General features: G+C 45.6%; 1 protein-coding gene across 2 annotated transcripts; it reads left to right on the forward strand.

Moving 5' to 3' along the window:
- Positions 1-212: 212 nt before the first annotated feature.
- LOC146189076 (eukaryotic elongation factor 2 kinase-like) lies at positions 213-27,983 on the forward strand. Of its 2 annotated transcripts, XM_084604010.1 has the most exons (16): positions 213-639; positions 701-764; positions 7,795-7,928; positions 9,067-9,440; positions 10,089-10,288; positions 11,404-11,441; positions 11,852-12,023; positions 13,075-13,224; positions 14,394-14,652; positions 15,578-15,741; positions 16,440-16,685; positions 19,068-19,279; positions 22,206-22,335; positions 22,459-22,583; positions 22,663-22,841; positions 25,683-27,983. In XM_084604010.1, the coding sequence occupies exons 4-16, from the start codon at positions 9,233-9,235 to the stop codon at positions 25,787-25,789; spliced, it is 2,190 nt and encodes a 729-aa protein (XP_084460136.1). In that variant the 5' UTR covers positions 213-639; positions 701-764; positions 7,795-7,928; positions 9,067-9,232; the 3' UTR covers positions 25,790-27,983. The 2 variants fall into 2 exon arrangements, with proteins under 2 accessions (XP_084460136.1, XP_084460135.1); XM_084604009.1 differs by lacking the exon at positions 7,795-7,928.
- The last annotated feature ends 15 nt before the right edge of the window (positions 27,984-27,998 follow it).

A 27,998-nucleotide genomic window follows, 5' to 3' on the forward strand; every position in this document is an offset into this window, starting at 1 on the left:
GAGTTGCGCCTTTCGCAGCGCGCGCTCCTTGCAGCATGGGACGGAATGCAACAGAAACAGTACTTCTGGTCGTATTTCTTCGGAATTCGCCGCGTGCGCGTGCACGCGGTCGTGGGCCGACCGCGCGTGGCTCCATCTTGCCTAGACTCCGAGATGTGGGCCACGGTCGCCGCACAAACAACCGCACGCACGAACGTTCACGAACAGCGCGACACGAGAGGACGCTAGGCGAGCGCAGCAGTGGCAGCAGGTCGCAGTGTTTTTATCGTCGCGGTGGTGATCGCACGGTGCGGTGCACGCATATGTTCTAGCCGCGCCGGACGCCGCGTTTATCGTCGCTGCCGGAAGGAATCGCAAAGCGGCGCGACACCGACTCCTGCCCGGCGACTCGGTGAAAGGAAGCCCGAAAAAGAAAGCCCGAGGTAGCGGCGGGGCTTTGTGGCTGCTTCGAGCTCGAGGCGAAGAAGAGAGCGCGAGGAGAGAGAGGCAGCGAGCGAAGCAAGGCTTGGTGGAGAAACCAGCGAGGCGCTCGGGGAGTTCGGGCCAGGCGCTCAGGGAATGCATTATTGTCGCGATCTGTCGATGCGTGCTCAGCCCAAGAACCAGCCCGCCACGAAGCGCGTCGTGCTCCACCGAAAGGTAAGCGGCGACAGCCCACAGCTAGCTTCGTTGGTGGCTAATGGATGCGCGGCCCTTGCAGCTGCTGCCTCTCGATGACTTCGGAATACTGCTAATGCTCCAGACCGCCTGGCCGACCCTCCGAGGTGAGCCGATCGTTTTGGACTTGGTCGCGGTACATACATGACTGCCACGTACTACATACTGCGGGTTTCGCTCAGAGGCGCCCGCGCGCTTGATCGGCTGACCCCCCCCCCCCCCCCCCCCCTCCCCCGGTGCAGTACCGTTGTGTGTTTTTGTTTGCAAAGCCATGCGCCGCCATTTAAACACGTGGTGGTCGTTGTTTTGGACACCGGTTTAGTATTCTTTTGTGCCCGGCGAAATTAAGGTTATCGCGACTAGACGCGCTGTCAGCTTGGCTGCTCGTGTTTGTCTGCGTGACAGCGGTGCATGCGTCTGACACGTTTATCGCACCTTGCTTTGTAAATGCGAGGTTCGCAGTACGTAGACCGGCTGTAGATACAGCGTGCTACTACTGCACCTCTGGGATAAGCGAACTCAAAGGCCGGTTGTCAAGGGCATGCATACGTTTGCCTGTCAAGTTCACTTTTGCCGAGCGTTTTTTTTTTTTTTTTTTTTTCTAATGCTGGACGTGCGCGCGTGCTGGAATTGACTGGTATTTATGCGCCTTTCCTTATGCAAGGTTATGTTCACGTGGCGTGCCTCCGTCGCAAATCGTAAATATCAATGGCACGTGAGTCACACCATATGTGCCGGCAAGCACGATCATATGACACCCTGTGAGCAGCAGGTGTTCGCCCACGAAACATTCACCGCTGAAAGAAATACTGAAGGAACAGCTGCTTCTTGCTGTTACTTTTGGACGCAGTAAACGAAAAAAAAAAAAAAAATGCTGGTTCATGCTATGACAGCACGTAAACAACGGTGCATTGATCTAGGCCGTAGTTGCTTCACCTGGCGGTGAAGATTTCATTTGAGATCAAGAAACGGATTGAAGTCTGGCCTGGTTCCAGGACATGTGGAGCGTGCCAAACTTAGAAACGGCGCTTTTTCATTTTAACCGCCTCTCGGGGGAGGGGAAGCTGGCTTTGTTTTAGTGGTTGGTTGCTCAATTGTTTGTTTTAATCGTGTGTGTCGTTGCTTGATCTCACAATTTGGAGGAAAGAGAGAAGTTAAAACGGAAAGGCAGGGAGGTTATCTAGGCGATGCCCAGTGGGCTACCCTACAAAGGGGGAGAAAACACTCTTTCCACCCTTTTGAAAAACTGTATTCTTCCAGTGCGCTTGTCCTAGCGCTGATAGACCGATAAAAATTAGTGTTATGTGCTGTCTCCTTGAAACGAGTGAAAGTGCATCAATGTACGTGCCTCTTTCAATTACCATCTCCCCGTGTATGACACCATAATGCACGTGCAGACACTACCGTTCTTTAGGAACTCTTTTTGTTTACAAACACTTCATCCATTAATTCTCCCACATAATCTATTTACTGCTTTTTTTTTAGAGGTGTATTTGGCAAGCTTTTAGGTCTGATCAGCCTCGAAGCTGCATGCATATCCTAACTCTTGGCGCATAAAATGTCACAAAGTAGAGCATTGAAGGAGGGGCCACCGCAATTGCTTGTTTACGTTGCCCAAGAGTGTGAGCCGGAATGAGAATAATCCATTTCTCCAGGCAGACGTGGCGTGGGCATTTATCTGATCCAGTTCTAATGACCTCCATACTTTTCGCTCCTCTTTGCTTTTTCTGTGGTTTTCTTCGCTCTGTAAGATAGACTTCTCATTTCTTTTTTGCTAATATATGTGAAAGCAACAGATTGAATTTGAAATTATGTTTACTGGCTGCAACCGACGGTCGCTTTTTTGACCATTTCAAATTTTTGCTAAAAAGCCTGCTTTTAACACGGCGCAAAGGGAAAAGAAATACTGCTTTCATTTTGTTTACAAAAATGTGAAATTCCTCCTCTCTGGACAGTCGAAAACCAGTTTCACTGTAGCTTCCACAGTGCTGGTGCGGGGTGCACACAACTGTCCAGTGAACAGTGTGGCAGCGCCCAGGGAGCCCAAAATGCAAATGTCTATATACAGTCACATAGGACCTTAATGCATCATTAAGGTTTACAAGTTCAGGAAACAGCCTTCACAGAGCTGCTGACATTGCAGTTATTGGGTTTAAAAGATCATGCAGTTTTCTTTTTAATCTGGCTTTAAAGTGTTGCAATATTTAACTCTCACCACATAAGACATAAAGGCAATACAAAATCAAGGACAACAATTTGCAGGATTGCGAATATGTGGGGAAAAATTTTATTTCTGCATTGCCTGATATTTTTTTTTTTCTTTGAATGGCACATGCCTTCACAGCTGAGTAAACTTTATTTTAAAATATTTTTTTTTATGTGAACCTGCATTAACAAAAACGAAGTTGCAACAGCCAAATCACCCCAACTGCTCGACGTTTTAATTATTCATTTTTGCCGGGTTGGCAAATAGCTGTCATGTTCAGTGTGTTCCATTGAAGCTTTGTAGACATTGTGGCAATTTCAACTTCAAACACTTGAGATATAGTATACTCATGCATAATTTACTCTAATATGTATTCTAATGACCGCAAAAAAACAATTCAGCGCTGTCATTTCTTGTGCTGTTGACAGCATTGTGACCGAGCTGCTAACTTTTAGCATTTTGCTGGCATCTCAATGTTTACATGCTTTGCTTGCTGTGCTTTCCTTTTGTCCATTAATTGCACCATCATATCCAGGCTACCCTTCTCTCTCTGTGTGTTTGGTTTTGTGGAGCCATTTTTGCATTATCAGTGCAGATTTGCTCTGGTTGACATTACAAACAGTGCTCATTCAGGCATAACATATCAGTGGCACTGTGTGTCTCTTTACTGGAAGCAATGAGCCTGACTGAGGCTTGTTGTCATATTTGTTCATTTGATTTAAATTCTGCTAGTGTGTCCTTCCCTTGTAATGATGCGCAAGACACGAATAAGTATGGATTGTCAAATGGAATTCATGTGAATCCAATCAATAATACATAGTTCAGTTCATTATTCCTGTGTTATTTCCTATTTAGGCTCGGTAGCGGAACAGTAGCTATTATTTTTCAGGTTAGTTGAACAAAGTAGCCATTATAGTGCAGTTTACTGTTTCCTCTTTATGAAGGCATAGCTGTCCGTTTCTAAGAAAGACTAAATGCTCAGTTTAGTTCCAAACCTTTTTTTTTCCAAACCTTTTTAGCGTTGGCTTTTGATGGAATAAAAAGTTATTGCTCATAGAAGGATGAATGATACAAGTTCAACTATGCTTATCAGACAAAAGCAAGTAACAACTTTGGAACTAATATATGACCTTGCATCTATGCATAGTACTAACATTAACTTGTGGTGTCATTCCCAGGCTACAACAGGAAATTAACATTTGATCGCTCAGCATGCTCACATAATTCTGGATTAACGTGTGGCATCAAATAATTCTGTAGCTGCAACGTGAAACTATCATTCGGCTATTCGGCGCTGTTGTGTGATGCAGGATCTAACTAGTTGCATCAGGACCGGTTTGTCGTTTCCTGGTTGTAGCAACCTGACGAATCCAGACTAACCTCTCAGTTGCAAGACACAAGAACTGTCTTTGGTGCAGTTTTATTGGCACCAGTTGGCCCGTCCTCTGAGCTGGCATGTATGGAAGCAGGAAGTTAATCCGACCCTCGAGGCAAGGGTGTCGCTAACGCCCTGTCTGACCCACTTTCGGCAGGGCCGCCGGTGGCTTGCTCTTGGCTGTCGCCAGTGTTGTTTTTATTGATGGCTGACGGTGATAAGAAAGGCCTGTGCTTATCGGCCACATGCAGTCTACCACCCCCCTCTCTACATTTGTTTCACTTTCTCCACCTGCCTTCATCCCATTTTAGAGGTCGTTGTTCTGAGCAAGGCGAAAAATGAATGTCGTGCTCCTGTAAAGGTCGTTTATAAATGACCTTTTGGTCATTTGAGACCTTACGTGTGTTGCCGAGCAAGCATGGAGGTCTGCGATCCTTTTTTCTTTCTTTTTTCGCTCGTCCTTATCTCGTTGGAGCTGCCGTCTCATGGTCGTTAGTAAACTGATCTACTTGCAAAATTTTTGAAATGATACACATTATGGCTTGACGGCTTGCATGTTTTGGAGAACCTTGTAAAATTTTCTCCCGCACTTTGAACACACACACATTTCTTTTTTGATGAAATGAACTCCTTGTCAATGTTCTTCACGAGCTGTACTTTTTGGCTTTCATATCAGGAGCATATAAGAACTTATTAGGCAGCTGTTTATCATTCGGCCGTCAGCAGCTTTAGTGAATATACCGTATAGCCTGAAAAATGTAATCACACGGGCAAAATTTCAGCTGCAGCCAATTTTTCGTTTCGGTCTAGTGAATGTATTTAAATAGTGTACACCTCGCCCTTTCTTTTTGGTATGTGCTCAACTTAGTTTGCTTATAGAGTCTTACTCACATCTGGCAGGCTTCAATTAATAATGGGTTGGCACTTGATAATATTAAAACATCGCACAATGTGAGACTAAAAAATTCTAATGAAGTTTAACTGACCTCACATATTATGTAGATTAATGGCGTCACATCCATAGTGTGAACATATGAACTACTCCACTTAACATTTCTCATATAACACACTAAACCTCGTGCTATGGGCCATTAATGTGCAATGGTAGCCTATGTGCCATTAAACCGAACTAAACTAAACACTTATTTTAGGGAATCAGGTTCTTGTGAGTGTTGCTATAGCAAATGATAAGTATAAATGTTCTTAGCATAAATGTTCCCGTTCTTGGAAACTTGTGTGCATTCTCCCAGCAGCTGTTGGAGGACAGCTTTGAATAACCATAAATGTATATCTCTAATGTTGCACCGCTGTAAGTGTGAGCCTTCTAGAAGCACTACACTGCTCTCTGTCTCGAACACTTAGATAAACACACTGAACTTGAGAGAGCGTAAATAGATTGGTGGGTTAGGTGACAAAACCCCTCAATGCTCTTTGTGTAGCTTTATCGTTACAGCTTTCCTTCTTGGCCTTGACAGGTTTATTTTATTAGAGTGGTGCGGCAGAGTGCCCACACTATTCTAAAATATCCATCAGGGTTAATATTCCTGCACAGTGAGTGTCGTGGCTACTTCAGGAGGTCAGTTGTCACTAAAGCCAACTGTGACCTCTTGGCAAGCTGTCACAGTGTTTCCGCTCTGTGTATGCAACAAAGGGTTTTAGCATGAGTAATTTATATTGTCACACATCATTTCGTTAGAATAGTGGGTGAAAAGTGTATGGACTTGATAAGAAGCTGTGGATTGTTGCGTTTATGTATTCTATTTATTTATTTATTTATTTATTAATACTGTAAGCCTTTACAGGCTCATACAGGAGTGGGTCATAAAGCAAACAATCAAGAATTAAAGAGCAGCAAAATTACAGAACAAAGAATGAAATGGAAGTGGAACAGCCCAGCAAGCAATCCACACACAGTACGATTGGGGAAAAAAGAAAAGCGAAAAAGAGAAACACGGACACCAAAGTCGTAATGAACAGCTGGATATTCACAGTCAGTCCTATTCCTACAGAAGGGCCCTGATTTTAGTTTTAAATAAATCAACAGAATCAACATTCACAGTTTCTTCTGGGAGGCGGTTTCATGCTTCAATAGCACAAGGAAAGAATGAGTGTTAAAATGTGTCACAACGCGACAGAAAGGGTATGATGCATCTGTGATGATTAATTCTGTGTGAATGCTGAAAGGGTGACACGATGTACTTCGTTTTATCTATGTTTATACACTCGTGATAAAGAATTAAAAGGAACTTCATGGTAGAGGCACGTCGTTCTGATATTAAAGTCTGAATGTTTGCTTGATTGCATTGTGTAGTGACGCTGTCATACGGCGAGTATCTGGAGTAAAAAAACAAAAAACAAAAAAAAAAAAACAGGGAGCCATACGTTGTATTCTCTCTTGTTTATAAACGAGATATGATTGGTGCGGGGACTGTATGATACCAGCATACTCAAGTATCGTCTGAACGAGTGTTTTAAAAGCAGTTAGTTTAACGCGAGGTGGTGCTGTAGTCAATTTCCGACGCAAGAAACTGAGCTGCCTGATTGCCTTTGTGCATGTCTTATCAGTGAGAGTAGCCCAGTTGAGTGTGCTTGAAAAAGTCACACCTAAATATTTCACAGTGTTTGACCTTGTGTTAGCTGTGCCGAGTAAAGCTGATACATGCTGTTGACATTGAACTCATTACCCCATTTTTCACACCAATTCGCAATGTTCAGTGAGAGGTTTAGCCTGATTTGATCGTCCAGGGGCTGAACAGTTGTGTACACAACACAATCGTCTGTAAAAAGATGTGCTGTTACTCCACACGTGATGGGGTGTCATTAATATACACCAGAAAAGGCAGTGGACCCAAAAGAATTAGACAAGTTTCACACTCCTTTCTCACTGACGTCACATTTCTTTTCCTCTTATAAGGCGGCTCTTTTTTTTTTTTTTTGGGGGGGGGGGGGGGACTTTTTATTCAGGCATTGATTTCTGGCATTTTTAGTAACTGTCCTTTTACCATGAAGTTGGTTATACATTTGGCTCATGTTTAATGTGAAATATATATCTCACCGGTCTAGTTCGAATTAAAACTAATATTCAAGTGTTTCTGCAAAGTGAGAACTTGCAAACTAGTATTAAATTTTTCCAGAGCATATATGAGGGCAATGTGCACAGCTGAAAATGTAAACTTAATCTGTTTTGTTATTGTAAACTACTGGCTTCATCTGACATTGATAGCAGAAACATCCGGTTTTGTGAATGAGCAAAACCTTTCTTCCGATCTTGAAATGGATATTTGTGCAAAGTTGAAGCTCATTTTCTTCGCACTATCTTTTACATGATGCGTTTCCTGCAGTCAGCTGCAGTGGATTCGTGGTGTTTATATCGGGATACTTCATGCCATGTTAAGATATTCAGCTTATGTTCTGGGTTGTTACTGCAAGGTTAACATAATTGGAAAAGATGAAGAAAAGCAATGTCTTGCTTGCTCACAACTCCTGTCAGTGTTAGCACTGTTGTCAACACTGGCAAACTGAAGTGGCTCGCTATACAAATTTCATTTGTCATCAGCCACAGTGCAAGGTCAAGCTGCTGAAGAGCCTGCAAGCTGCAGCTCCTCCCTCCTTTACCTCACGGCTCTTGTGCGCCTGTGGATGCAGCCATCTATGTCATGCGAGCCACTTCCTGCCCCTGCAGAAACCTGAGTATAGCTACCTTTGACTGGGAGCTCTCTGTGGGCTGTTTCCTAGCTGCCTATGGGCTTTCTGGTTTGCAGGCACCGCTGTAAACGTTGCATTGTGGAAGGGTGCTTTTGAGGTGGATCTACTCGAAGGTAACCCTGCTGGTTACAAGGCCAGGCTACTTTTGCTGGATGTTTTGCGGCAGGCAGAGCCCACATTTCAGACCTCCATCTGCTTCAAATTCGTCACCTACATTTATCTCTGTGAACAGAAGGCTAGTATAGAGTTAGTTATTGCACATTTGTACCTACTGGGCACGGCTGTACCGGTATAAAGCGGCATTCTCTGATATTGGGTCATCTTCAGTTCACTGGTACTTATTATGGATGTCAGGGCTAAAATCTGATTTTCATTATTTGGGGCACACTTGCATAAAGTTACTTTTTCACTGAGTTTTTCTTATCACTGTCAGTGCTTCTCTTATTATATGCCCTTATTTGCTAATTTTGGTTGTATCTGGACAAAAATAACAGCTTTCACTTGTCTTATAAATGCAAGCATTGCAAACTAAAGTGAGATATGCGGGGCATGTAGGCCTTGTGAGGCTCGCTGTAAAGATATGTTTTCAGCAGCCCAGTGGCAGCTAGAAATTGTGTAGTCCTAATTATTACGCTCAATGCCTCAGCAAGTTACTGTCTGGAGAATTGTAGGTTAAAACTGTTTTATTTCATTTTTGTCCGGCACCTTCTCTGTTCAGGCGTTCGTTAGTGCATTCAAGTTCAGTATGAGGAAATTTCATGTCAGTTGGGCAGGTGTGAAAAACAGCCACTCTTGACTGGTGCAGCAGTCAGTGTGGCACCTGTAGAGACATGCAGGACTGGTTAAGGCAACCCATGCATACACAGACGCGGGGAGTTGTCCTTCGCTGCTTTGCTGATGTTGACGGACGTGAAATTTAGAAGACTTTGGTCCTCAGTGCAGTGTCGGTGCATGTTAAGGAATCTATAAGCATTCGAAATTCATCTGGGCCCTTTTACTACAGCAGCTCTTCCTCCCTGCATCCGCTTCCTTCTTCATTCCTTTCCCTCGCGGCAAATTTCAGGTGTCCATTCTTAGTGAGACAGTTGGCATACATCTTCACTTTTTTTTTTCGCTTGCGCAGAGCCAGTGCTGCATCCATTCCTTCTGTGGCCCAGCGCGGTGGGCGAGGCATTGGACGCCTGCGGCAGTGCTGCTGCCGTTGGAGCTGAGATCTGAAGTGGCACTGCAGACAGAGGAGTGAAGCGCTGACACTGGAGAGCTCGGGAGAAGCAGCAGCAGCGGAGGCGATGGCGGAAGACCACGCAGATCTGGAGCTGTGCCCGCTGGACATCGATGACATCCGGAGCAACCCTAACGCTCCGCGTGACTGCGACGATGAGGAAGTGCGTGGCGGGCGTGGTGAGGCCACATCGGCCATTTTCTCGGTGGCCATGGGCCTCAAGCGCAAGAAGGTGGTCAGTGACCCCGTGCGCAGCCCTCGAAAGAAGTTGGAAGGTGAGAAATTTTTGAGCACTATCTACAGCTTTGCTGGTGAGGCAAGCTGATGCTGACCTGTCAGGAACTAAAATGGAGTTGTTTTTTTTTTTTTTTTTTTTTTTTTTTGTTCAAAATTAAATTTCACCACTGTGCTATCACTGCAGCAGTTTACCTAGCATGTTTTAACTGCCAGTCAATCGCGCTGTGCTTTGCGTGGTGTCTTCTTCATCAACTTCCGTCCATGTGCAATGAATCCAGAATATGCCGTTGTTGCATCAATCATTTCAGGTGCATTAAGCTGTCGTAATATTTATAGTATGTTACCACTAAGGTCCTCAGTCATGAATTTGGCCTATCTTTGAGGCTTGGCCTTGAAACCCCTCGGATCGAAACAGAAGTTAAATCTGAAGGGCTAGGGCACCTGTTTTGCACTTGGCCCAACCATGCTAAATTCCCCCCCCCCCCTTTTTTTTATTTTTTGTTAATGATTGTTGCATCGACCAAATCAGTTTAGCTGTTGCAGTCCCTAGCTGTGTTTGTGGATGTGGGCATGTTTTCATATTTCGCAAATTAGTCTACTATCCGTTGTTATTATTTTGCTGTTGTTACCTTATTGCTGTTCCTTTAATATTCGGTCCCATATGTGTGTGCTCACCCTCACTCCAGAGGTTCCACGGCCCCTGAGCCCGTCGGAGATGGCGATCCTGAAGTGGAAACGCGCTGCGCGGCAGGCACTGCACATGGAGGACCCCTGGGCCATGTTCCACCTGGAGCGGTTCAAGGCGGAACGCGTGCGACGCTACCGCTACAACGCTCTCAACAAGGCCTGGCTCGAGGACGAAGCCCTCGTCAAGATGGCCCCTGATGTGAGCGCTTTGGCTTTTTATTAGCACTTTGTCCTTGTGTGTGTGCATGTGCACGTTTGTGGTGGGAGCCTCTATACTTTTAGAGTGCGTGGATTGTGTATCGTTGTCCTTGTATAGTCGGCGTAGCATGCCACCTGCGACAGCTGGCAGCAGGTGGTAGAGTGGAGGGATGGTGATACCCTCCCCACATTTACGTGGAGGGGAAGAGGCTTGGGCTATGTGGTGAGAGTAAAGGAATGCGCATCTTAAAGGGGCTGACATGGAAAGAAAGAGAAGGTTACAATGAGGGCTGAAGAATGCAAAATATGAACGTAGGGCTACAAGAAACTGAAGGGTGACTACCGCTAAAGGAGAAGGTTATGACAAAAATGCAGGAATGCACCTTGAATGGGAATGAAGGTGGAAATTGGTGGGAATGAAAGCTGGAAGCATAAGGGGCTAAATATGGCAGGAGCAGGGGAGAGGGGTCGCACTCACTTTGCACTGGTAAAGTGAGTTGATGCTGATGCTACTTGATGCTGCTACCTGAGTTGGCAGCTACCTGATGGGAAGGTGAGATGGGAATTGAACCTGAGAATCGTGCATCCTAAGTCAAGCATACAACAATCCCCAGGCCACGCAGGTACATGCGGATCAATACGGACCACTTGGATAAAGTAGGGTTTCACATCTCTGTTGGGTGGCCTTTTGTAATGTGATGGCTTATGACCGTACACAGTGTATCTGTGAGGTGATAGAAGCACAGATTAAGAAACTAGCGATTAAGTGAGTAGCGAAGTGCAGCTGGTATAAAGGTGACTTTGTGGGAAGCATTGAGTAGGCTGTAACTGCATGTATCTAGAGACATTTCTCTCTCAAAGTCTTTACACCTCAGCATATTGCAAAACTAAAGTAGTTGAGCTGAATGGAAATTTCGCATTACTGAATATTGGAAATATCTGCCGATTTGTTCTTTGCCTTTCTCATGGTCTGGGTACTGTTAATTTTTGTTGTTTTATAGCATTTCACAGCAGCAGGAATGTGCGTAAAATATTTACCCGTACATCTTATCATGCCATCATCATTTCTGCATTTGCTATCTGCTGACTTGTGCCCTTAAATTTTTGTTCTTGCAGCCCTTTGGACGGGGAGCCATGCGAGAATGCTTCAGAATGTAAGTAATGCCAACCAAATGTCATTCACTATTTGCAAGGGCATCTACGCACAGCTTGGGCACACTTGTATGCAGATGGAGGAAATATTTCTAATTCCAGTTTTATTTTGCTGTTCGATTTGCATGCCTAGTCCATTTGTAACAGCTCTTGCCTTATTTATAGTGCAAAGCACAGTCATTGCCAAAAATTATGCAGTTATGTTGAGTGGAAATGTGACTTAATCTTCTAAAGTTTGGGGGGCCACTTTATTTGCTTGGTGCGCTAAGTGCAGCACTTGGAAAGTCGCAGGCCCCAGACACTCAACCTGGTCACAAGCTGTGTCACTCTTTTCGAAACAACTAGAACAGTTACGAGCATCACATGAAACTGAGTACTGCATATGTTTTTATCATCCTGTGTGTGCGAACAGGAAGAAATTGTCCAGCTTTGCGCCTGCCCAGAATTGGGCACATGCATCCAACTATGTGGCCAAGCGGTACCTCGAGCCTGTGGAGCGCAGTACCTACTTCGACGACGTCCGGCTCCAGATGGACGCCAAGTTGTGGGCCGAGGAATTCAATCGACACAACCCTCCCAAAAAAGTGAGCGGATCCTTTTAGCACCTGCAAAATTGTTCATGTGGTGTAGAAACAGAAGAACATATGTTTAAGACAGAAAACGAGATAAACCATGGCGACTGCTAATATCCAGAATCCATCGTGCTTGTAGAGGAAAACAAAAATGTTTTTGTCACTCCAACGTGTAGTTGAGTGTGACTAGCTCAGTGGTGACTTCCAAACTTATTTTGGTCACCCCCAAAATTTTGCATGCTCATGCATTTTTTGTATGCGGTAGGCTACATGCATCCTTGGAATTGCTTGTGGAGGACTCATTGTTTTTCTCAGGTGCTCTGGTGTAGCTAGTTATCAAAACTACTTGCTTACAATTCACTAATTAGACCGAAACCTGAATTTGCTTGCGTTGTTTGGGACCCGTTTACTAAACACAATATCACCCGTTTAGAAAAGGTACAAAGAAAAGCTGTGAGATTCATTTACTCTAAATTTTCTCCGTATGACTCACCCTCTGAATTAATGCAGGTTAATGGTATTGAAAGTCTTGAGCAACGAAGAAAAAATTTACGCTTGCATTTTCTTTCCGCGCTTTGGAATCGAGACCTAGCTATTAACCCTTCACCATATCTGTCGCTTTTATCATCGAGGCATACACGCCACCATCATCCTAATTCGCTGACGCCGTATTTCGCACGAACTGATTTATTCAAGTTTTCATTTATTCCTCGCACAGTAACCGACTGGAATGATTCATTATTGCCTTTCTCCACACGTTGATGTTTATTACTTTTGTTATTATTGTTTTTTGCCATGTTTCCACCCTGCTTGGACCTGTATAAGGTTCGCAGTATTGAATAAAGGAAGGAAGAAAGAGGGTTTCTAGTTGGGCTAGTTGGTGACTGACATGTTCAAACATTGTTGCGCTTAAGAGAAACCGACTTAAAGAACGACACGAAACACAAGAGCGCTCTTGTGTTTCGTGTCATTCTTCACGTCGGTTTTTCTTAAGCACAAGATGTTTGAGCAAGCTAGTTATCCAGCACATTTATGAATGAGTGGCTCTGCGTGTGGTGTGCAGGTGGACATATTCCAGGTCTCGATAATCGAGTTTGTGGAGCGGCCGGGCAGCCCACTGTACCACATGGAGCATTTCATTGAAGGCAGTTACATCAAGTACAACTCCAACTCTGGCTTCATCAGCTCCCAGGCCACACGACTCACTCCACAGGTGTGTGGCCATCCTTGTTATTGGAGGTGACAAGTGTCCAATCTTGTGCTTGTGTACTTTCTTTTCTTTTTTTCAGGAAACATTTAATCTATTTAATGTTATTGTTATTGAAGCTTTTCCTGTATGCTTTCTTTCTTAGATGCCTTGCAATAGCCGAATTGCTGTATGGAAGGAAAACATTATTCTGTTTTTTTATGCTTTACACCAGCTAAAGTATTGTTCCTGTGATTTAAAAGAAAAAAAAATGGCATCATTTCTTTAAAAAAAAAAAAAAAAAAAATGTTCGTTAGGGGGTTAGTTCAAGTTAGCAGCAACTGAGTTTGTGTCTGGTTGGTTTGGTTTTAAGGGGATCAGAATCCCAAAGTGACTCGGGCTGGGAGGGACGTGGACAATTTCGACCTCCTAGGGTTCTTTTAACATGCCCCGATTTTGCACAGTACGTGCACACCTTGGTTTTTGCCTCCACCATAAAGTGGCCACTGCAGCTGGTATTAAACCCCTGTTGTCCGGTTTTATCCCAGCCGCAGTGGTCACTTTACGGCGGAGGCAGTAGATCAGTAGTTGAGTGCTCTAACCTCTGAGCCACTGTGGCAGCTGGTTCGTTGTGCATTACACGATTGCAAAAGTGCACTATGTGTCCATTTTTTGCTGTGGTAACTTGTTTCCTAAAAAAATTATAGAAAGAAATGCCTGCTTATGCTGGAGGATAAAATGATGTCAAAAGATCAGTATATTGGTGCAAGCATTTCGCAACAGGGTTACCAGTGATGTGCTGCACAATGTCTGTGCGCGTTAAAAAGCCCCAGGTGGTTGAAACTTTCCGGAACCCTCCACTAGGGCGTCTCTCATAGTCTAAGTCGTTTTGGGACGTTGAACCCTACAGACCAAACCAATTAACAGTAACGTTCATGCTTATAAAAGGGTGAGCCAGTTGATGCGTATAAAGTTAGCGTAACTCTAAACTTGCATGGCATGTTCATTATTTATATTGGATAATCATCATACATGTAGATGCTCGCCTCTACCTGATATTTTTTTTAGGTTTACATTGCAAAATTTCAGTATATTTTTTAATTGGGAGGAATGCCGTTTAAGAATTCTTTCGTTTGTACTCTTGTGCAAATGTCGTAGTGTTCACGCGAGCTGTCTCTGTTTCGCCACCGTTACAGGCATTCAGCCACTTCACCTTTGAGCGTTCGGGGCACGAACTGCTTGTCGTGGACATCCAGGGAGTGGGCGATCTGTACACGGATCCGCAGATCCACACCGCACATGGCTCCGACTATGGCGACGGCAACCTCGGCATACGCGGCATGGCCCTGTTCTTCCGGTCACACACGTGCAACTGCGTCTGTGCTGGCCTCGGCCTCACCCCATTTGACCTGGCGCCTAGCGAAAAGCTCGTGGGCACACCTGCCTCTGCCATTGGCAAGTGTCCTCTTTTTACTGTGGACGACTGTGGTGGTCCATGCGCGTCTCGTACATGTGTGGCGGTTGCTGGGGGCCACTTCACCCCTACCTGTAAACTGTGGCACGTTGCATATGGAACAGGCGGTAGAAATGGGAGTGGCATTCATAAGTGCCCGTAGGTGTGTCGGATTAATTCCCCACATTGCTGAAGCATTTTTTTCCTCCATATTTTTCAAATAGGTGAAGAAGCTGCCGGAGGTGCAGAGGTCAGCTCGAGCATAGTTCGTTACAAATGTTAACCCTAACGGTTTTTATAAGAGACCTAGAATTCCTGTGATCATACTGCTCTATTGGTAGGGGCTGAAAGAGTTCTGAATTTCTTTAGTGTATGCACCTGATTATTTGTGTGTGGTTTTGTTCTTTGAAGTTTAAAAAATAACTTGCCAATTTTTTTTTTTTTTTTTTTCGGCACTTGTAAGAAAACTGGCCTATTAATAAAAACACATTTCTGCGATGTGGAACCGTTAGTAATAGATTCAAGTGTTGCATGTCGAGGCATCCAGACCACTGCTTTGCCACGTCCCATAAACACTGCAGCATGGAAGTTTGAACTCTACTGTGTGTGGTCTTCATTGTAGACTGATGGCAACAAATAAGAGGGCAATCGTTGTTGATTGCGTGAGCATTATAGGGGATGGCAATGTAAATTAGACTAAGACACCTGGAACCCTTTCTGCGCTTCAAAAATGCGCTGAATCAGTTAGCACAAAACCAGGTTTCAATCTAGCGCAGTAAAATGTAGATACGTTTTTGCATAATACATTTTTCGACATATTTCTTTCTTCTGGCCGACGCTTTGTGGAGGCAACGCATGTGTTTTTGTTCTCGCATGTCCGCGTAATCAACGGATGATAGCAACCTCTCATTTTATGTCTCACTGCAGCCCAGGGGGCCAAGACACGGCTGCGTGGGCACGAAGAGCTGTGCGTAGGCATGTCTGAGTATGAACGAAGCCATCTGGCGGAAGCCTTTGGGCCCCCAAAGCATCGCATTCGCACGTACAGCAGCCCCCCAGACTTCGCACACGAACACAGCGTACCACATGTGGTGAGTGAAGCATAGTCGACCTGTGCTGCTGTGTGATTCTTAGCAAGTTTTTTTTTTAGGCCCATTTGATAATTCGAACTTTCGGTTAATTTTAACATTTCTTTTTTTTCTTTTTCCTTAAAAGTAGAATTATCGAGAGCTTATTGTATCATATTTGTTGATCAGAACAGCAGTGGTGATGATGTCAGTGAAGCCAGCAGCCTCCCATGGGAATGTGATTTTGTGCTGGAAGATAAAAAATTAACTTTAGAAAAATTGAAAAACCGAAAAATCAGACATCCATCAGCTTGGTGCGATTGTGTCGTAAAAAATGGCAATATGGTCATGCAACATTGATGTTTAAATTTGCAATTCCTTCTTTTAGTGATATTTCAAAAGCCTTCCGTTAGTCATACACTATTACTAGAATACTTCTTGCAGTCTGAGTATTAACTTTGTATTATCAGAGGTAATGCGTAAATTCAGCTGTGTTTAGCTCAGCTTCGTAGCATTTGTTCGAATTTGTTCGATGATTGCAAAGTGATTCGCGAAGTCATACATGGCAAAGGCCTGTGCTGGTGCACGGCTTTGGCTGGTTACCGGATGTGTCGATTAACTGTCAAATCTTAACAGAGACCGAGAACTGTGGTTGGCACATATGTATAGGCCTTGGCCTTGTGCACGCAGCACTTTGCAATGCCTGCCTTTACTGGTTTCAGCTGCAGCAGCAGGACAGTGGCTTCCGCAGCCTCAGCAGCGGCAGCGAGGACACCATGGAGGACTACTCACACGACCTGGAGCTCGGCAGCGACTCTGAGGACACCGAGACTCTGCAGCACCAGATCACCAACGGTTATCTGCCTGCCAATGGCCAGCACCTGAATGGTGGAGAGCGGCCCAGCGCCATACCCGCCCGCCTCAAGCGGCGCCAACGCTACGACTCCGAGAGTAGCACCATCGGAGAAGTGAGTGCACTTCACGCTTTACTTTACTGCAGCGTTTGTGTAAATGAAGACAGGCATCCACTGCACCCTGCGTTGTCTCGATAGCAGGTCCAGAGGGATTATTCACGGGAGTGGGTCGACGCCATTAGCAGCAAGAAATCCTTTAGGGGTACAAATGCCACTTTTTCTTTGAGCTGTATACAACTATAGAGGCCAATTGCCCGGAGACTAGTCTTGCTAGAAGGTGAGTGCTTAGGCATGGTTCCTTTTCACTCATGTTTATAGGGCTGATGTTCTTCGATAACACTTTTGCCTTAGATAGCGCGCTTGCTTTGGCAGGAAGGCTTAACGTCTGTGTTTTGCGGCAAAGCACTTGTCAGTGGTCTGTGCTGGCAAACCTCGAAGGAGCAACTTCAATTTGTGGTCACACTGTACTTCACGACTAGTAAATATGTAAAGAGTGGTGGAGTACGGAGGCACTGTTAGTGTCCCAGGTTAGTGCGTCCCTTTCTCATTCACGAAGTTCCGACATGTCTTTGCTGTTTATTCAGGCGTCGGCATGCTGGTGTGATGCTTGTGAAACAAGAGCGCATTTTTACTGTGCATTTTGTCCTGAGTGTCATTGTTATGTTTTAGTGCTCTGCAAGGGATAAGAAAATAAGAAAAGTTACCATGCTACTTAATGAGCTAAACTCAGCAAAGCTGTTTCCATGTTGCTGCCCGCCTTTTGCTAACAGCTAAGACCTAAAAACATTGCACAGTGCACAAGCATTCCCAACGGGTGTAATGTTCACATGCCTGATGCTGGTCATGTGAAGACCCATGACTTCACATGATCACTGTTTTCACTGCAAAAAGTTCCCAGTGCAGAACTTCTGCCAAAAATCAGGTTGTTTTCTAATTGCCGGAAAAGAAGGATGCCTCAGTCGTTCATAGAAGAGGAGAGCATAATGTTTGCTAGATGGCCCGAGATGGCATGCTTTCACGTCTTCGTTGGTTTTTGTACTTTCATTATGGTCCACACCAGGCTTGCCAAATCAGAAATAGGAAACCCACAACAGGAAGCTCCGAAACCCGCTAAAAACTTCTGAATTCTATGTTTTCACCGAAAAGGTAGTTTTTACACATTCCGTTTTATTTCGTCTGTAAAGAATATAACCTGTCTTTTAAATCTATTACGAAGCACTTTTAGCACTTTTATGTCTTTTGACTAGGAACATAGAAGAAAAAAAAATTCTTTTCTCAAGAATATTCCATCTGTCTTCGAAAGCACTCCTTCTTTTGGAACTACAAACTTCTGTCGGCAGGCACTTTCGCTCGAAAAAAGATGTCTACTTCATCTTAATTTGCCAAGCCCTCTGTGCGTAACTGTCTGCTTGTCCAGCTGGTTCTAGGCAGGATTGCAGCTCTGCTGCTAACATGCACATTCATGTTGTATCGCTCTTTTGGGATAGTATATTTATGAGCAGTTCTTAGTTTCAGCAGCATTTTACTCTGCCTTCCGGAGTCTAGCTCAAATAATTAAGATGGGGTTCGTCATCTGTGTTCACATTAGGTTCCCTGTTTACTCTTGATAATGTTCAGGTGACCAAAGATACGTCCAACTTCTGTGTTCTATAGGAGCAGCATCAGCATGGAGAGAGCAAATTTGTCAGCTCAAAGAGGTGTTCTCTTTAGTAGTTCGCATCTTCTCAGAATGTAGCTGTGCTCCCACGTCTGTTTCAGTCAGCGAGAATGGGCTTCTTTCATTGCAATGGACTGGCAGCAATTTCTTCTCTTTGGCATTCGGAACTTCCAGTACGCAGTCTCAAAACTTAAGGACTCCTTCCCAAACTTAAGCACATACATGACAGGTTCTAGTCTGCCGGACCACATGCCTGACAACAGCAGACTCGATGACTGTATTTGAAATGTTGAAAAAAATAGATGCTTATCGGGCATGTTTCGATATACACCATCTTGCCATCTCAGTGACGTCATGTGCTCAAAGCGATATTCTAAACAAAAATTTCAGGAGCACTGAAAACTGCCAGCAAAACCTAAAAACTGGTAAAAATCCCACCTCCCGCATTGCAACATTTTTGCCCGCTAAACAGTCATAAATTTAGTGGGAAAACTGCTAGCTTGGCAACACTGGGCCTTCACACAGAGTTCCACACCACTTAGTGGTCCATTGGAGATGGCATGTGCACATATTTTTCCCCATTCACCTTTTGAATATTGTACAAGCGTACTCGGGGCAGGTGTCCACATCTCCACATCGCCTGATGGATGGTTTTAGTCCATAGGGACCAAAGTTTGAGAGGGGGGGGGGGGGGAGGGAGCAAAGCGGTTTGTATTTCACACTTGAAGCACCATGGCATGCCCATGTCTTTTGTGCTCAGACGACCTGTGTTATTTCAGGAGCATGAGCGTGCCGAGTTCCAGCGGCTGGTGGCACAGCGCGCGCGGCCATCGTCGGTGCTAGACGAGGTGCAGCTGCGGCAGCTGGCCAGGCAGCAGCTGGGGCGTCCCCTACACGAGTCGCAGCGCTCCATCCTGGGCCAGATCCACCTGGAGATGGCAAAGTGCCACGAGAACGGCCGCTTCGGTGACACCACCCACCCGGAGGGCAAGTGAGTGCTCACAGCTATGGCCACTGTGGAGACACTTATCTAGGATGTTGGCTCTGATTGGCTCGTCCCTCAGTTTTCGGTGTCTGCCACGGTCAGCGGATGGCATTAGTGGAGAGAGGGAAGTTCCCTTCTCCACTCCTTGCACAGTGGCAGTTCTGTGAGTGCCAACAAGGCACCCGCACTCACCTATGCACACACTGAGACACACCGACATACAGAATAGTTGGGGTCTGAGTACACCCCATTTTGGTTCCGTCTACAAAACTTGAGGAAATGCGCATTTTGTGCAGTTTAACAGCAAATGCATTCCATTGAGCCTGTCATTTGCAAATAATCTTTGAGTGCTCCTAGCCACTGCTCGCAACCAGTTATAGTGACACCTTTCGGCACGTTTGTAGCCGCCTCCTTCTCGATGTCAAGGCGCAGCCACAAAAAACTTGTGGCTGCGCCCTCTCACTGCTCTCAAGAGACTCATGCAGGACTGGGTGTGGAGGGGGCTCTCACAATCAGGTTTAGTTTTTATTTTTGCGTCGACATGCGCTCACTACAGGGGTTCAAAAGGGAAAGGAGCATCATTTTTGACCGGCGATAACTTCGGTGTTTGTGCAGGAAGCCAAAAAATGTTGAGTTTTGGAGAGAATTAATGGAGTACCAAGTATACCGTGCATTATCTGGTTTTAGTAAACAGTTCTTTACGGTCCCTTTCAAGACTGTACTATGTGATTGTAAGTTTGTCGACTCCTAAAAAAAAAAGTTGAAGGTCCATAAATATAGAAAAAAAAAAAAGGTTTTGTTTCTTACAGTTGTATTTAATCCTGTGTTTGGCACATTATATAGCCTCAGCCACTTGCGCACCCTAACACGTGACTGCAACATGGACAGATTTACCGTATTTACTCGCATAATAATCGCACTCGCGTAATGATCGCACCCCTGAATTTTGAGGTCAAAATTCCATTTTTTAAATTCCCCGCGTAATGATGGCACCCCGAACATGGAGCCGCCTGGTGGTTGATCTGCAGTCATCCCACAGCGAATGCATTCCGACGAGTTCCCAACCTAGTCTAGTAACGTTGGAGTTCCCATGATTCCATGCTTTGCGGCGTTCGCCATTTTGCAATTCGGCAGCGTCGTAGCGTGCTTTGTGTTTTTGTGCGAGTTTACACCATTTCACCATGGGGCGGTATGCCAGTTACACCGCCGCGTTCAAGCTCAAGGCTGTCGACTATGCACTGGAGCATGGCAACCACGCTGCTGGTAGGCATTTCGGCGTGGACGAAATGAGGATACGCTATTGGAAGAAGCAGCGCGAGAAGCTGATGGCTACGAACAAGACACGGCAGGCTTTCCGTGGACCCAAAACGGGCAAGTTCCCTCATGTTGAGAGGGCGGTCCTAGAATACGTGAGGGACCTGCGCAAGGATGGTTGTGCAGTGTCATTAGAAATGATACAGACGCAGGCGCGCACAACTGCCAGGAAGCTGGGAATCACCGCAAAGGATTTCCGCGCTAGCTCCGGTTGGACGACTCGCTTTATGCGACGGAATGGACTTTCCCTGATGCGGCGGACGTCGTCGTGCCAGCGGCTCCCAGCCGCGTATGAAAGCAAAGTGATAGACTTCCATCACTTCGTCACTAGGCTTCGCGAAAAATGCGGTTACCTCATGTCGCAAATTGGAAACGCCGATCAAACTCCACTGACGTTCGACATGCCCCGGAATACAACTGTGAACGAGAAAAGTGCTCGGAGCGTCCTTGTGAAGACTTCTGGCGCAGAAAAACAGCGATGCACAGTCATGCTTGCTGTGATGGCCGACGGGCGGAAGCTGCCACCATATGTGATCTTTAAACGGAAGACTATTCCGAAGGGAAACTTCCCCCTGGCATCCATATACGTGCACAGATGAAAGGGTGGATGACTGCAGACCTGATGGTCGACTGGATCAAGACTGTTTGGGGAAGAAGACCAGGAGCATTTCTGCTTCCCTCGCTTCTGGTTTTGGACAGTTTTAGGGGTCACCTTGTGGACAGCGTGCGTGCCAAGCTGAAAGAGCTGCGCACGGACATTGCAGTCATTCCTGGCGGCCTGACTTCGCTGCTGCAGCCTCTCGACGTGTCTTTGAACAAACCGTTCAAGGACAACGTTCGACGACATTATGCTGAGTGGATGGCGATGGGCCAGCATGATTTGACGCCGAGCGGAAAGATTAGAAGGCCATCCGTGGAGATGCTGTGCTCGTGGATCACAGAAGCGTGGAGCAGTATCCCCGACGAGGTAGTGGCTAAGAGTTTTAAGAAGACAGGCATATCTAACGCTTTGGATGGAACGGAAGATGACTTCCTGTGGGATTGTGAAGATGCTCCCAGCGACGACACTGCCGTTTCCGATGAGTCGTGCAGCAGTGAAAGCGAGGATGGCGAGGATTCAGACTTTGATTAGAGTACTGACGAAAAAAAATAAATGGGCATTGTGCACTCCATGTGATGCTTAATGTGCGTGTTTATTGCGAAGGTAAGCCTTACTCAGTTTTTATTTTTGGTTCTAATCGAGATATATGTTCTAAGACGTCTGACCTGCAACTTGTTTGTGTTTTCGGTGCTCAAAACTTTTTTGTAGAAAATTTACCCCGCGTAATGATCGCACCCCGAAATTTGCGTCAGTATATTAAAAAAAAAGTGCGATCATTATGCGAGTAAATACGGTATAGCTACGTCACAATGCCCGGCCTAGTGTTTGTGGTTAAAAAGCCTCATTAGCACGAAGTCTGTATTCCGTGGTTAGTAAGACCAAACAGCCACTTGTGCCATCAGTAGGATTCGTGTCGGCCAGCGGCGAGGTAGCTGTTGGGAACCCAGCCCTGTGATTCGCCATGGTGCTGTTTTTGGCTCACCATGAGAGCCACCCTACCGACTCTGCCAAATGCAGGTATGACCAGCAAGCGGCCGTGTTCCACTTGGAGCAAGCTGCCCGGTGTGGCGTTCTGGAGGCCCTGCTTGTGCTGTCCAAGGTGCACCTGGGGCTGCCTCATGACCTTCTCGAGGGCTGGACACTGCCGGTGAGAACAGCATCATACCTACTGGACTAGTTGGCTCAAAATCATAAGGCCAAAGTTTGAAAACCTGAAAACCTTGGACTTTGAGTTCGGGTATCAATTTTGGTTTTCATGTACGGTTTGCAGGAGAATGATGAGAACATGTCAAAAGGTGTCGAGTACCTGGAGCAAGCTGCAAGAGCCGGAGACAGGGGGTCTATGATTGCCCTGGCCAAGGCACTGGACTCGGGCCAGGGTCTTGGCACTCACAAGTATGCCACCTCAATGCACTGGGATTCTTTCGCAGGTGGCTGCGAACGGAAGGAAATGTTGTTGCTGGCTGTCACGCAGGCGGCGCAACTGGCAGGACGCGGTGATGTGGTACAACCTGGCAGTGACCACGACGGAGAACGATGAGGGGGGCGAGTATGACGGCTGCATGGATGACCCCCCATACCTGTTGCTGGCCCGGCAAGCCGAGCTGTACCTGGAGGGCGGGCACGGCCTCCAAAAGGATCCGGCCACAGCCGGTCAGTACTCGTGGTTGCTCGAGATTCGACCCCCTCAGCTTGCATCCTGACTGGGAAAACTTTGCTTGGCTGTTTAGTCGTCGGTTTAGTTGAACTTTCAAAGTAGAGTCTCAGTTAAAACTTGGATGTACAGTAACCGACTAATTTTTCAAGCGGAAATAAGTCAGAAATGAGGATGCGCAATAACTCATTAGCAGCTTTCTCACGAACTTCGTAGTTAAAAAAAAATTAGTCCTGGTCTGGCCCTGTCCGGGGCAGTCGCTCTACCAACTACTAAGCTAAACAGGACGGCCAGCGTTTAGATGGTAGTGCGAATAACTTGGACGATATTTAGGAATTTCCTTAGGAACCATCAGGCACCTGATAAAATCGTGTGCATATTCGCAACTAATGTTTCGGACCCTGTGGAGCACAAAAGGTTAATTTCCAGGTTAGAGTAGGTGCTAGCAATGAAATAGAAGTAACTTTCTTTTACCAAATGCTTTACAGTGTGATGAACACCTTTTTAGAAGGTGGGTTGTTGGCAGAATGGAGGTGATAAGTCTGCACCCATAGAAAAGCAGGCTTTGTTTTACACTGCTGCCACACCACACATTAAAAGCTTGGTACGACTTGCGTGTGCCTTGAACGCTGTCATGTTCCCATTCTTGCTCTGGGGGAGCTTCAGCCATCGTGCCTTCATTTACCTCACTGGTTGCTCCAGGAGTCCCCATTAAACCTTAGGAGCTGCAGCTGCATGCTGCAAAAACGTACATATTGCAAAGGTGAATATTGCATAATAATACATAATTCATCATCATCATCTTCATCAGCCTGACTATACCCACTGCACAGGGTGAAGGCCTCTCCCAACTTCTCGAATTAACCCTGTTCTGTGCTAGCAGCATCCACTTGACCTCTGCGAACTTCTTAACCTCATCCGCCCACCTAACCGTCTGCCGCCCCCTGCTACGCTTTCCTTCCCTTGGAATCCAGTTTGTTACCCTAAGCGACCATTGGTTAGGATAATACATAATTATTATGCAGGAAATATTTATAATTAATGTTAGCATCCAGAGTAGCAGATGTGGTTGTAATGCAAATGCATCTGTACAATACTTGGATTACACGACAGTTTCACACAGTTTCCTGAAATTTGTCTAGATTTTACTCTTGACGGATCACCTTGCGGTATTCACCTGCGACATCTGAATAACTTAGTTTTAATTTTTTCTCTTATCTCTTACCGTTAAAGTAGCTAGCGGACCGTTTTCTGTGACTTCTAAAGATCAGTATAGGTTACTTGAAGTGTTAAGAAAACTGCAATATAATTGCTGCTTTTTCATTTTAATCCGTTGCAATGATAAATTCAGCCTGCCTCAAGAGCCAGAAGCACAATGGACAAAGAAGCAGCGTTTAGATAGCAGTGTTTCACATGCCTCATGTGACTTTTACTGACTTCAACATTGTAGCCATCATTAGGCCATTGTGACTGAAACTCATGGAATACAAAATTCATTTGTACCTGATTTATTGGTCATAGGCGAATGCCACATCATGATCCACATACATTGTCTTGCGCACCATTGCGAAGAACACATGCAACCAATATTTATACTTCGTCTCGCAAGATGTTAGCAGTACTGCGAAAGGCAGAGGCACCCCGTTTCAAACAGGATCACGCTCACTGCAATAGGCAATTGTGCTCCTACGCGCCTCTCGCCCCCCAAATTGGCGGGTGTGACAGTAGGAGCACAGTTCTCTAATATAGTGCGCAGTGGCGACAGGCACTTAGGAACACAATTGCAAGGGCTCCTCTGCCTTTCGCAGTGCTGCAGATATCTTGTGAGACTAAGTATAGGTGTCTGTGCACTTCTAACTGAGCTTACGGGTAGTGTTATCTCTCTAGAAGTGCACTTTGTTAAAGCCACGCAAATCAAGTGGCATGTCGCAAAAGAAAGCACTAGCAGACTTTGCTGGGTATGTCTGGAGCGTTGTTGATGATGATGATAATGTCACAAGAGGTACCGTCAAAAAAAAAAACGCATGCACACATTTAGTTTTAATAGTACTGGCACTGTTTTTAATAAATCGGAACTCGTCGCAGTTTTGTTACTACAAGTGGCGTAGTAGTTTTCCGCAGTGCAGCCTCAAGTGTTGCTCGGGATGTGCACCTCTTGTAAGGGCACTCAACTTGCTCGCTTGGTGGGAGTGTAATGCAGCAGACAGCAGACCACGGGCCGCCTTGGCAAAATGCTGCTGCTTTTTAACGCAACAGCATTAAAGGCCCCGTTACCAGAAAATGCAGCGTCAGCATTGTTGGCATCATCATTAGCGTTGCGAATGAAAAGTCACTAGCATGGCGCTGGTAGAAGCGGCAGCTGGCATGGTCACGCACTAACTGAAGCTGCCAATCGGGTCTCTCCTTTCACGTGGGAAGGTGATATAATGAGCCTGCCAGTAACCTTGCATTCATGTTAACTTTAGGCCATGCAGGCACTTTCATACAATTTGATTCAAGCGGGGCTTTATATGTGGGCTGGTAGCCTATGCTGTCATGTCATACCTCTAAAGGCGGAGCTTAATGTCCCTCATATTATTATTATTATTTTTTTTTTTTTATCTTACTGTACTTATCTTCCATCTTCCACTGCCAGTACCATAGTCACAAGTTTGATCTAGGCCACGGCAGTGTCATGCTGTGCGATGCCTCCACACGTTATAAAAGACCACAGGTGGCCTAATTTATCCAACGCCCTTTACACTTGGCCCCCCTTGTAGGACGCACACTGCTTCAGGAAGCTGAATCCAAAGTTTTTCAATTTTGCAGCTGCCTTATTTGCTTTTTTTTTTTTCTTCCAGGGGAGTTGTACCAGGAAGCAGCAGCAGCCGCCACGGCTGCCATGAAGGGACGCCTGGCCAACAAATACTACCAGTTGGCCGAGGAAGCACAGCAGGAGGCATGCTAAAATGCTGCTGGTCTCCTGCAGCCAGCTGACGTGTCGTGCCGATTTCTGGATTGCTTGTCGTTACACGTCCCTTTTTTTTTTTTTCCTATGTCTCGGTGTTCTTTGCACCACCAGTTCAATTCTCAGTCATGTGTTGTCTGTTTTGTTATCTGCTTTTGCGCTAGAAGGTGTCAGTGCTGACCCTTCGTTTGTTATTCTTTGGTGGGGCCGGTCACTGAAGGGAACGCTAACGGCTTGAGAGGTTTGCTGGCCTTTGGCAAGCGCCGAGGGCAGCTGTTGTCTTCTGACAAAAGCATATGCACTCATATGTGTGTACCAAACGGAAACAAATCTCTGTGATGTCTTTTTGTTTTGGTTTTGCAAATGGTGAAATTTTGTTGGCCGGTGCAGGAAGCATTTAACTAATTTGCTTGGACCAGTGGTTCACATGAATTTGGTCACTGTCAAATATGCAAGGCCCTGAATAAACGCCGTGTGGTAAAGCAGTTAAAAAAAAAAAAAAAGAATGCTGCCTGCCACTTGCTTGATCGAATGCAGCATTTGGCACTGTGACGAGTTAAGGGTTAGATGAACTCACTTCTGCCCTCTAGCCCTGTGTGGCTGATATTTCATTTTGCTTCTTGTAAGAGTTTGCTAATATGTCTGCAATTTTGCCATGATCTTTATGCATTTCTTGCTTGCCTGTGACCTGAACTTGTATTTTTTTCGTTGTGGCCTGATCATGTATTTTTCGTTGTTGTTATGTCAAAGGAGATGGAATGCAAGTTGATCAAGATCTCTCCCGGTGCTGTTTATCTCTTGTTTATTTTTATTTTTTCCTAAGCTGAGGGTGACCTTCAGCCTAGTGACTGAACGAGTCAGTGTGCAGGAGAATTGGTGAGCTGAGGGTGTGTTTGTTGTAAACACCTTTCTGGTGACAAAAAGTTCTCTCAAGGAGCAGACCATCTGCACAGTTTTTTGGTGGTGATATAGATTGGCTTATGTTTCGACATAGCTTGATCACTATCTGGTTGTGTGTTGTCACTTTGTGCTCCTTGTCACGGTGCTAGCTCCTAGTTTTGTGCCAGCTGTAGTCTAGCGCTGGACACCTTTTGGAAATCATGGACGGTTCAAAGAAGCGAGGTCTGCGTTTGTGGGCTGGGCATGTAGGACTAGATGCTGCTCGCTGTACACAATAAGCAGCTTTCTATTGTAGTTCCTTGTGGAACTGGTATAGTGTGACACGAGCACTACTTTTGTGCAGTGCGGTGCATTGATCTGTCAGATTTAGAAATACATATGGTAGAACACAGTGATTGTTGCACTGCAATGGGCTGGTAGTACCATCCATGACATCTTCATGCAAAGTTCCCGAAAAACATGGAGTGGAGGTGGTTGTGCTAACCATCTTTGGCACTAATGTGGCACCACTGAGAATACGAAAAGATAAAAAATTAGCTATTCTTTGCTTCAGCAAGCGTCAAAATATGTTAAAAAATGTATCATCTCTTAAATGTGAGCACCTAACCTTAAGAGCATTGCGTAAGTGTTGCCTGTTGCGGCGATTATGGCTCAGATCAGAATCACTTAGTCAGGGTTGCCAGATTAGCATGCCATACTCTGTCTGCACTAGAGCAACAGACTGTCAAGAGGTGTGAAAACGGCTGCCAACATGGTCAGCAGGAAAGGGTGTTGCTTTCACTCCAAATTTGGTACATTAACTCTGTGGCTTGACACTGGAACCAGGCAGTCAGGTAGTCTGCATTTGCTCAGCTGTGCCCAGCCCAGACAAGCACCGTTTGCAACCTTGTAGTGCTGCGTGTACATAGTGTACACCATTTCGACAGTGATAGCAGTGTTGCTTGCATCACAATATTTTTAACTGTGGCAATACATGTGGTTGTTACTCTGTTGTAGATTCTAGTTTGTCAACAGCAGAGAGGCCATTCTCGTAACATGTATTTTTGTGATTACGTAAACCTTCACTTGTTCGTGCTTGTGCACATCTAGCTACCCCGAGTGGTTCTCCTGGCCACCAGCCGGACACTCGGCGAAGCTGTGCTGCCCCCTAGAAAGAGTTGCACAATTCTGGAAAGCTTGCACATTTTGTTGAGATTGCAGTCGTTATTGCTAAGTCTTCCCGTTTCCAGTTTCGTGCACATATTGTTCCCCATGTGTGCAGCATTGTTGAGAGTATAAAGGTGTTACTCACTGAGGTTGTCTATTTCTT

The sequence above is a fragment of the Amblyomma maculatum genome, chromosome 5, assembly GCF_055883805.1.
Source record: "Amblyomma maculatum isolate TAMU_Amacu chromosome 5, ASM5588380v1, whole genome shotgun sequence".
Taxonomy (NCBI): domain Eukaryota; kingdom Metazoa; phylum Arthropoda; class Arachnida; order Ixodida; family Ixodidae; genus Amblyomma; species Amblyomma maculatum.